The sequence below is a fragment of the Grus americana genome, chromosome 3 (genome assembly GCF_028858705.1).
Source record: "Grus americana isolate bGruAme1 chromosome 3, bGruAme1.mat, whole genome shotgun sequence".
NCBI classification, from domain to species: domain Eukaryota; kingdom Metazoa; phylum Chordata; class Aves; order Gruiformes; family Gruidae; genus Grus; species Grus americana.
Window position 1 is genome coordinate 100,925,314 of NC_072854.1, and position 11,077 is coordinate 100,936,390.

Here is an 11,077-nt window from a genome sequence, read left to right on the forward strand (position 1 = left end):
ATCACACTTTTGTAGGAAAATGTGAATTGCAGTATTGCAAAGCAAAAATCCTGAGAGAGAACGAAGACCATTCCCAGGATGCCTTCCCCGATGTTTGACAAATACTGGTAGGAAGTTCTTATTTCACAAACTGCAAGAGACCCTGCATTTATCATATTAGAATGATAATACTTCAAGAAGACATTGTGAGTAATGCAGCTTAAATAGGTCGATGCTACAGCTGTAACTTAAGCTGTTCTCATTTATTACTGCCATTGTGATTGATACAGTTTGCACTCTCCGTAGCATTTCTTATTCATAATAGTGTAATTGTTAACTAAGACTTTGATTCAACTATTTTTATAAAACATGCATAAAAGATGCAAAATGGCAAATTGAAGATAATTACAATTAATTGCACCAGTGTGTACTAAAGCCTAAGAAAATCAGCATCTTGCAGCAACACACGATTTTCTGAAACAAAACAGGTGAAAGTATATTTAAATCAGCTTAAATTTTGTATGAATGTATCAGTAGACTAAAGGAAATTCCCAACAATTACAGGGCAACAGTGCCATCTTGAGGTCAATAGAAAATTAAAGGAAGAGGAAAGCTGCAGGTATTGCTCTGAAGGTATTTTACTTTTAAATGCAGAAATTATTTGTTCCATCTATATGTTCAGAGAAAAAAAAAAAAGACTGTCAAGCCATTTTCTTTGTTTGGTCTTGTTAAAAGCAAAGCATTTGCAAACACCAACCATTTCACAATGCAGTCTTTCCTGAATCATTAATTACTAATTTATTTTCTTTGTTGCTTGGTTTCCTCCTTTCACTAATTGGTACCTGCATTTTGCAGATGATAAAGCGTACAACAAAATTCTTGCATCATACATATTTTTTCAGATTAGACGAACACTACTGCATATTCTACCCTTTGATGTTTTATGGGCTATACAATAAAGATACACGTGAAGGCCAGTAGAACTGCATTGCAGATCTGGTTGAAACACAGAAGAGAAAAATCTGAATATGCAAACATAGTGAGAAAGCAGGGATTCACCCTCCAAATACGTGTGAGAATCTTAAACAATATGAAAGAATGCAGCAGGAAAGCTGCTCTGATCCCTATGGCACAGCTACTTTGACCATGCATACCTGCCAGACACTTCCAACCACACCTAGCCCTGGGTAATGACTACCAGAAACATGGTAGTTTTAGACTAGCAAACCAAATGGTCATGTTCTAATTTTTTTAAGCAAAGGCGGTGGTGAAAACACTAACCACTATGCAAGCAAATATGGTAAGTTCTGCTGGGTGGTTGGGAATGCTAGAGCAGAACTACTGTTTGGTGACACAGGTACTTGTCTATCAGCAAGTATGCCAAATTAAATTGATGTTTCAAATAAGATTCTCTTTTTTCGAGTAAAAGCCATCTAGAATACCTCCTTATCTAAGATTCATAGCCCAATAAGGAAACAAATGTTTTGAAAATTAGCTGTTTTTTAAGAATGTATGTTTTATGGCATTTCAACCCAGAGATAGAAAATCTTTATATAAAATATATGTCAGACATTACAGTTCCAAAGGATTTTTTTTAATTAATGAGTCTGAGACAGTTCATGAAACTTACATCACCTTAAGCGAGCAACTCCTACTCTGGCAGAGAATTGTGAAGGGAAAGATGGAGATACCTCATAAGCTTCAAGAAAATAAGGATTTGCTATTCAAAGTACAGTTGCCTCTCCCCAAACACGGGTGCTAATACCCTGGATGGTGTCCCATCCAGGACAGGAGTTTCAGGGGATCAGAACACAATTTCAAGGCAAACCAAAGAAGGTGTTATTTCAAATGCTATGCCTTTAAGGAGCTGATGGACAAGCCATTCAGCTGCCCAGGCAGAAAGGACTATAAACTCATCAATTATGCTAAGCTGGCCCATCCCACTCATTAGTCAGACATTAAACTAAAAGTAGGCAGCTTTGATAAGTCACCTACTTAGTAGGAAGAGATATCATAAAATCTCTTTTTGCTCTTTTGATAGTTAAAAAATATTTACAAGCACAGACAAAAAGCCACTGTTTTTCTACATATACAAAACATCAATACCTCTTTTATCGAATACTGTACATTACATACAGCATCATTTTAACCTATAGATTGTGAATCTCTGCGGTTTTCATCCAAAAAGTTTTTCACACCAGATTTAAAAAAAATCTGTTTTAGAATATTCATTCTTTATATCTTCTGAAGAGTAACGTATGGTAAGCAGGAGGACCAAAATATTTTTTCTTTAATAATACAATTCATTCAGCTTACTTGATTTGGTATCAAAACTACTTTTCATAATATATTATTTTATGTCCTTATCATGAACTACCTATCATAGACTAAGAGTTTGTATAACAACTATTAAAATATATTTTCAGTAGGTTCCAGCTTAAAAACAGGAGGCACAAGTATCTTCCTGTACATTTAATCAGCTCTAAAAAGTTAAATACTGTACATCTATGTTACAGTTTCAGCGCATGCCCAAGATTTGTCTGCTCTTCAGCTGATAGTTCTTTTCCAGTTCTGACAGTGCTTGAGCCCGTAGATTTGCAGCATATAGACGTTTTTTGAGATCAATGCATTTCCCTTTGGAAAGGGGACAGTTTTCCAAATTAACAGGAGGCACAGCATTCTCTTCACTTCCATCAAAGTGTACTTTCTTCTTGGTTGTAGAAAAGGGGAGCAGGAGTGCATTATCTTAATAAATAAAAAAATAGAGAGTACTGAATTAGTGTATCTTTCAGCATTTATTGCTTAGCTTATGTCTTTTAACCCTGTTACCCATTTTGCTAACTACCTGCAGCTTTAAGTAATCTAATTAAATGCATTTCAGTTCATAGCAAAAATTCTTTTCAATTTTTGGAAGAAAAATTAGAAACAAAGCTTTTAAATATTTGTGGTGAAAGGATATATGCCATTGTAGTTTTTAGGGTGTATGTCCCAACACCTAAGGAAGTATTAGTTGACATAAGGAGAAAAGACATGGAGTTTCTTCTGAAGGACAGGACAGCAACATAATCCAGTTCCAAAGGAAAATGGAGAATTAGGCTCTTGGATACTGAAAAACCTTGTCTGTCTTTTATAGCAGGGGCAGACCCAACCTGTCCAGTGGTCTTTCTACATTATCCACATTGTTGCAACTCTATCCTTGTATTAAGTTAATAGGGTACAAACTAGGCTCTGATTTGGGGAATAATGAGTTTAGATGCTGCAACAATTAGCAAGTTACTTTCACTGCAACCTCCAGGAATTGTCATAGTATAGCTATACGTTAGCTGTATAGAACAGCCACAATCAAAAGGCTGTCAGTTTGTTTTGTCTTGTTTTTAATGACTTAGGGTACAAAAACTACCATCAAAAGATAGTGTTGTCTCATAAAAACCAGCTTCACAAGACTCAACTCAGGAAGAAAAATAAAATTAGACATTATCAAAAGTCTAACTATCCTAATCATAACTCTGCTTAAGCCTTCATTTTCAATTCATTAGGCTAAAGCAAGGAAAACACAGAAAAGCGAGGACAACCAAACTGAAGGGGCTAGTGAATGTTTCAGCATTTTGTAGTTTCATATCAGTAAATTATATCTGTTTTAACATTAAATCCCTCCCCTAGGAATCAGAAAATCCCCTGCAAAAATAGGGTAGCGTCTGAGACAGGGTCCTAGAAACCAGGATTTTTGGTATTCCATTTTACTGTGAAGCACACAACTGACTTTGAGGAGAAATTAGGGATCCAAGATGTGCAAGATGCAATCCAGACAGTCATAGAGTAACTGAAGATAAGAGAAGCAATGTGGATAACATATTGGAGAAACACACAGTCCATTCATATCGGTAGAGGGAGAATTTTAGAAACAGTTTTACAAGAGTATCATGGAATGAATTTGAAGAGTAGCAAATATTGTGACAAATGTTGAATCAAGTGATCTATAGATATTTCAAGATTTGGTCACTCTTGTAATAACTATATTCACTTCTCTGCATTGTCTGTCTTGAGGTATTAACTACTCAAAAGTGGTTTTTTGCCCATCTTCAAAAATTAATACCCCTGTTAAGGTCAAAAGATCATGTAAAGGGGTGGGAGATGCAGAAAAGACCAGAAGCAAATGCTGAAGCTCATTTACCTTCAGTCATCCAGTGCTAGAGGCAACATCAGAAAGCCCAAGGCAAATTTATTCTTAATTTTATATTCTTTAATGTGTCAAAAAGTCAGACAAGATATTGAGAGACAGGTGGAATTCTCAAAATTGACAGGAATGTTAGAAATGGCTTGCGTACCACTAACTTCTGGTAGCATTTTACTTGTGTTCTTTCCTGCTGTCATAGGCACTTTTTAAAAAAAATGCAACTTCAGTTTTATTTGTATTGGAGGCACTGACATGTTTATCTTGCTTTGTATGAGCAAAACTAAATGAAGAGATTGTTGCTGCGTGTTAAAGGGTGTTCACATTTCTTTGTTCTACAGTACTACTTAGGACCCAGCTATTTAATATTCCAACACTATTTCAAAATGCATTTAGATACTTGGATCATTTTTACTATAAAAGGTTAGGTGCAATGAACAGATGATACTACCTCTTATGATAGTAAGGACTGAACAATAAAGGCCAAATTGAGGGTCAAATACTTATGGGGTGATAACTACTGTAAAACAGATTGGCCTACAGGTAGTCAGGAAGCATTATAGCACATTTTCAAAGCTTTTTGTTTTCTAGTGAGTTAAACTGGAGTACGATAATAACAGTTTGTATTCTTCAGAGCTTATACAATGCACCAATCATCACAGCTGGGTCACTTGCAACAAATATTATTTCACACTTTTAAGTTTTTGGAAGTTGAACTAAAGTTGAACTTATTAGACACATGCAATTTTATTAAAATTAACTAAATCAAAGGTCTGTAAAAATACATCCATAAGTAAAAGTAAGTACAACTCTAAGTTTGGGTTACAAGTCAACACTTCCATTAGCTTACTGCAAGAACCTAATTTTCAAAACAGTGCAAAACTGCAGTGCTGACAGTGGTCGCTCACACTCATGGCTGGGCATCATTCATTAAGTCTTTTTGCAAAGCAGAAAATAAAGAGTCTTTTCCCAACCATGCAGAGATAATTGGGGTTTGTATTGCTACAATAGGACTAGGTACAGCATGTTGAGCATCAGGGGCATTCTTCTGGTCGTACCAGCCTACATTTATCAGTGCAAGAGGCTTCTTGCGTATTCTCATACCTGGACCATCTGCACAAGCTAATGTTCTCTGCTGTTTGTAGAGACTGTAGTTCCTCATCAAGTTTTCAGCTCTGTTTTGAAAAGAGAAGTTTAAGCTTTTTGTTGTAAGATTGTAGAGTTTCTAATCTAGGCAATTATAGGTTAGTAAGATACCTAGCAAGTTTGTCCTCTGCCAGTCTCTCTCGAACACAGAGTTCCCGTTCTCTCTCTGGAAGTAGAAATATGGTAGTATACAGAGTTAAAATGTAAACGTTAGAGTGATTGTGCATGATGGATTTTCTCGCAGAAAAAGACAGCAGTAATAGCCTGTCAGATGCACCCATATTTCTGCTTCTACGGCTCTAAGCAAAGCAAGATAACTGCTGCATAGATCCACCTTTATCAACGCACTGATAAAGCACTGGACAAGTACTCTGAAATGCTAGGCATGCTTCCTCCCCCGCCCCCAACTCTATCATACCTGCAACAATGAAGCTATAGCAGCTTTCTATTCCACACATTAACTCATGGCACACATTAAATCAGATCTAAATAAATATTTAGATACCAGATACTATAATTCTGCTATGACTAAACACCCTGTTTACACCAGCAGCAGCTGTTATTCAGGCTCAGAAAACAATATCTATGGTTAAAATCTGTATTACAGAGCCTGCTGCATATGCAAAGAGGTATTTTATGTGAGCAGGAAACCCCAACAGCTGAGGACCAGCCATCTATACAGTTTCACAGGCAAGCTACCTGTAGGGTGCAGCTTCTGTAAAAGCAGTTGACAGTTTACTTAAGTATATTTTGCTCCATCAGGCTCACCTTAGGTTACACATTAGTATAGCCAATGTTAACTTACACAGAGCAGGTGAAAAGCAACCTACACTGTGCAGTGCAGAACAATATATTCAGACCCTATTTTTCTGTATACTTTCCTAATTGCCACTCAAGTTTAATATTCCCAAACCAGACATCTGTATCCAAACTGCCAATTATATCTTAGTAATTTAAAACAAGAACTAGTATAGATGAGTAAGCCCAAGAATTCTTCAGTCTTTAGCCAGAATTCTAATAGTGAATGCAGGAGTATGATCTCCTAGTGCATTAGAATGCAGGGTTTGAAAACTGTCTACCTTTCCTTCCTCCACACTTATTCTTTCAAATCATAATCCCATTGTCACCCTCTTCCCCAAGTGGAATATCATACGTTCCAAACGCTGCTCTCTCTCTCTAATGGCTTGTTCTCGCTCCTGTAATTGTTGTTCCTTCCGTTTCAGTTCATTCACTACAGCATCTGAATGCTGCAGCCTTTCTGGCTCCCATGATCTCTGGCCTCTTTTATCAGAATTTTGTCTTTGTTCTTCTGTCACCAAGTCTGCTATCAAGGGGTGTTGCAGAATATCTTCAACAGAAGGTCTGCAATAATCCTAAAGGAAAGACATTACCAAGAGGTTCCATCTATAGAAACATTAAGGCCAGGGATTCTCAAACAAGACCCGCCTCAGGTGGAAACCAACTGAGGTGCTATACAGTGAAGGAGAAGTTGGAGAAAAATGGCGTTAGGAAGGGGCAACGCAACCAGATGACAAAAGCTGAAGGAGGAGACTGTTACCAGCCCTTCAGCTCCAAAAGCTGCAAGTCTGGCTCTCCTAGTCCAGGCACCCACCCCTTTCAGAGCCAGAATGGGGTGGTGAGCCTACAGAGGCAATTGGCAGTAGGTTCTGGAGCTAACACTGCATCTCTACCTGTCACTTGATTCCTGAAGGATCCGTACCTGTTGGAGCCTGGGGTTCTCGTTACAGCTTTGTTATCCCATGCAGTATTCTTCTTAACCATGGGGGGTGAGCTATACATTAGCCATAAAAAGCAAAATCCAAATGAAGACAAAACAACTCCTTCCAACTTCCAAACACACTGGAACCATTTTAACCTTGAAGTTATAAGACCTTGTTAAGCACGCTGTTAGGAAATTCTGTACAAGCCTTTTTGCATCCTGTGAACCTGATGTAATACTTGAGCTGCTGCCTTTGTTTAATGGACTCAAACCACAATTCCTCCCTCCCCCTACAACTGATCTTGCCAGTGACAAGGTGATAGCAACCACTACTTCAGATCAGTCTGTTTCATAACAGAGAGGGAAAACTAGTATTTCAGTACTAGTTTGAATTATAGGTGGAAAAATTAGTAATTGATTCTTACCTTTACATTCAGCATCTCTTTGAGAAGATCATTCAACTGCTCTGAGTAACGATATGGTATTCGTCTGAACTTCCCTTCCCTTATCTTTTCTGCCAGCTCCTTTTGGTTGTAAGCTCTGAATGGAGGCCTGAAGAACATTTTTCTTGGATTCTTTCACTAGTTTTACAGGACTTATTTTCATTTAAAAAGTATCAGACTAAGTAAAAAGCTGCAATCAAAGGTTTGTTTTGACTACCTAATGTCAAGGCCAATACAGAAATAAAAATCTACGACTAGTCTCTGAAACATTTAAGCTTTCATCTATACAAAATTTAATCACAAATGCATTAACAGTTATGTTTCCACATTCATTACCACAGTAGTATACTTACGAGAGAGCACATAATTCATACAGGAGACATCCTAGAGACCAGATGTCAGATTTTTCATTGTATGACATGTGGTTCATTTGTTCCTAAAGAAAGAGAACAATCTTAAGTTTATTAACTAAGACATTGTTCTACTATTGCAGGATATTCAGCTACTGTTCAAACCTGAACTAAACCATTACTTTTAAGATTCCATCTTAATTAACCTCCACAGCTACTCTTACTAGCAGAATTTTAACAAGTTATGGCATACTACACTGTAGAAGACTGAATGAAGTGTTGCATTAATCTTCAGTTGATGCAGCTCCATATTTCAAACATTAATCTTTCCCACACAAAATGCACTGTATCAGGGAAATAACTCATTCTTTCTTATTTACATGACAAATTAAAATCCTACCATCAAGAGGTAATTTAAATAGTTCTTTAGCTTAACACTATGAAACATAAAAGCACTCTAGCTTCCCTGTTCCTTTTCAGGAACAGGATACTCCAAAATAACTACCTTACATCTCTAATGTTCCAAGAACATATAAAAACTTATACAGTGAAGAACCACCTTAATTAGAAGGCACTGATGGTGTGAGGAAGAAAGGAAATGAAAATAGCTGCCAAATAACCTTGTCTCCAGAACATATACACACTAAAAAAAGTCACCTACATTTAAGACTAGTAACTCTTCATTAAAGCCTCCCAAGCGTTCATAGACTCTGAGATCAACACTGCAGAAAACAGATCTTAGAGGGACAAGAGGGAAGATAAGGTACAGAAGGGAGGTCTTACGGGAGACATATAATATGGCGTTCCAACAAATGTTTTGGCAAAGCTGGTGTCGTGGTGCAATATTCTAGCCAGTCCAAAATCCCCAAGTTTCACATTCTGCTTGCCATCTAGAAAGACATTTGCTGGTTTTAGGTCACGATGCACAGTGACTCCACCATCACTCCGTCTGTGACATTCCTTCAAGGCCAATGTCAATTGAGTCAATACTCGGAGAACAAAGCTTTCTTCCAAGTAATGCCTGAAAGATGAACACATTGTTTAACAAAGGTATTCTCTGAGTATCCATCAGTTTAGTTGCTGCCAGTCTTAGTTCTGTAACTTTTTTAATACTACTGCTATAAAACATCACTGAATCAATCCTAGCACCTTTAGAGAAAACTAACAGCAACAGGCATCTACATATGCTGTTTTTAAAATGGAAGTTTTTTTTTTTAAAAAAAATCACTCCAAATATGTTGGAAGACATCTAGACTTTTGTTGCAGAATCCCCATAATATTCCCTCCCCCAAAGGGTCTAACAAATATGTAGCATATCCATTACTTACAACACAAACATCAGTTTAATGCTTTTCTGATGAGATCTGCCCCTCTGATCACTTATAACAGTAGTGTCAGCTGTTTCTAAAACTGTTATGAGGAACATACAACACTAATGCCAAGACAGGACTTATTTTTAATATAACCCTCCTAAAGGGAAAATACTGATATGTTTGGGGGCAGCTGCCATACCATTTTAGACTATTCTCACAGAGCAACACATGTTGTGTCATGTACTTACTTTACTTAAGAATGTGAAAACTTCAGAAGAATGTGAATACTTAACAAGTAGGCTGCTAAGTCTAAGATTAGGCCTGGTGTCTCCACAAGCTTTTTATGCAGGCACACAAAGTAGTTTTTAACATGACATTCAAAATAACTTTTCCCTTTCATGTGCGTTGGTGTTCTAATAAAAAATAGGGTATAAGTGGTTTTACTGATGGGCAAGCCAAAAGAACCCACAGATCAAGCTACCTCTCTGTGAAAACTGTTTTATGTTTTCAACACCATGCATAGCATTGCATCCAGAAACCCTTCAACAGCTTCTGCCTCATAAGACAGCTCAGGTTTTTTTTACTGTTTGGACATAAACATCTGATCAGTGCATTCATTAGCACAGTTCCCAGCAGCGTTGTAATTTTGCACAACCCTTTCACATTTTAGAAAAGTTGTCGGGTCCAAAGGATGAGACCTGAAATTGTTCAGGAGTTACTAGGAAGAGATACATTTCACTTTGAGCTTTTTGGTTTGATTGCCCAAGACATTTATGCTAGATGCTCCAAAATTGCCACAAACAGGTTTCACGTGCCTTTCTTTTGTGCACCTTGCAATTAAGCTAGCCAGGTCACCCCCGTCACAGTACTCCATCACGATGTACAGGGTTGTGCTGCTTCTGTCGATGATCCGATCGTAATACCGGACAATATTCGGATGTCTCAGCTCACGAAGCAAATTCACTTCCGAAACAAGCATTTGTTTCTCTGCCTCTGTCATCGAGCCGTAGTCGAGCTCCTTCCATACCAAGATCTAGAGAGGGGAAAAAAAAAAACAAACAACAAACCCTTAGGGAGTGACTTACAGAAAAGCCAGAGCTCTGCAGGGGGGAAGAGAGGCTTTCAAAGCCACTCGCTTAGCTCGGAGAGCCGCCAGCACCCACCCGAAACCGACAGCAACGGCACGCTACGAGGACGCACGACTAACAGAGCGGTGCCTCGGTGCCTCAGCCCCACCGCCGCCACCGCCTCACCTTGCCGTCGGCCTTGCGGCGCACCTTGCGGCACTTGCCGTAGGAACCGGCGCCGATGGTGAGCAGCACCTCGTAGTCGTCAGTGCGGCCGGGCATGGCGACACAACCGCCTCAAACTCCCAGGGGAGCTGGCTCGGCACCCGCGCTGTTTAAACGCACCGCCCCTCCCTCCCATTGGGCGGGCTTCGCAGCCCCGCCTACACGCTCCGCCTTCCCATTGGCTACGTCGCCGTAAACAGCGAGTGCTAGGTTACGGCCGTTACAACCGCCGGGCGGCGGCGTCAGGGAGCCATCGCGAGAGCTGGGGTGCGCTGCTTCCCGCCTCGTCCGCGCGCCGCTGCCTGCTCGTCGCCGGCCGGGGGCTCTGAGGGACACCCTGCGGGACACCCTGCGGGACACCCTGCGGGACACCCTGCGGGCGGGCGGTGACCTGCGGGGCTGCTTCCCCGGCAGTCAGGGCACTGCACTGCGGCGGGGGCCACCCCGTAGGCGGGCAGCGCCCCCTCCCTGGGCGATTTCCCAGAGCGAGGCGGGTAGCGGGTGTCCGTCCTTCCCCGCAGACCGGGTGAGGCACTGAGGCGGCCTCTCGGGGTTCCGCCAGCCCGTCGGCTTCTGGTTTCTTGCCCAGAGGAGTTGTGGATGCCCCCTCCCTGGAAGTGCTCAAGGCCAGGTTGGATGAGGCTTTGGGCAACGTGGTCTAGT

The 11,077-nt window shown here is 40.0% G+C and overlaps 1 protein-coding gene across 1 annotated transcript; it reads right to left on the minus strand.

Moving 5' to 3' along the window:
* Positions 1-200: 200 nt before the first annotated feature.
* NEK2 (NIMA related kinase 2) lies at positions 201-10,510 on the minus strand. The gene is made up of 9 exons (XM_054822981.1): positions 10,376-10,510; positions 9,938-10,155; positions 8,593-8,830; positions 7,813-7,895; positions 7,442-7,568; positions 6,450-6,669; positions 5,408-5,462; positions 5,255-5,325; positions 201-2,724 (listed from the first exon to the last, which is right to left on the minus strand). The coding sequence occupies exons 1-9, from the start codon at positions 10,469-10,471 to the stop codon at positions 2,498-2,500; spliced, it is 1,335 nt and encodes a 444-aa protein (XP_054678956.1). The 5' UTR covers positions 10,472-10,510; the 3' UTR covers positions 201-2,497.
* Between the last annotated feature and the right edge of the window lie 567 nt (positions 10,511-11,077).

What these genes read in the sequence shown, in the direction of transcription:
- NEK2 (XM_054822981.1), bottom strand. Translation starts at nt 10,471, where the DNA reads ATGCCCGGCCGCACTGACGACTACGAGGTGCTGCTCACCATCGGCGCC. An exon ending in GCCGCAAGGCCGACGGCAAG is followed by an intron (nt 10,156 to 10,375) that starts GTGAGGCGGTGG and finishes TCCCCTCTCTAG; the next exon opens with ATCTTGGTATGGAAGGAGCT. An exon ending in CGCCATATTATATGTCTCCC is followed by an intron (nt 7,896 to 8,592) that starts GTAAGACCTCCC and finishes CTCTTTCTTTAG; the next exon opens with GAACAAATGAACCACATGTC.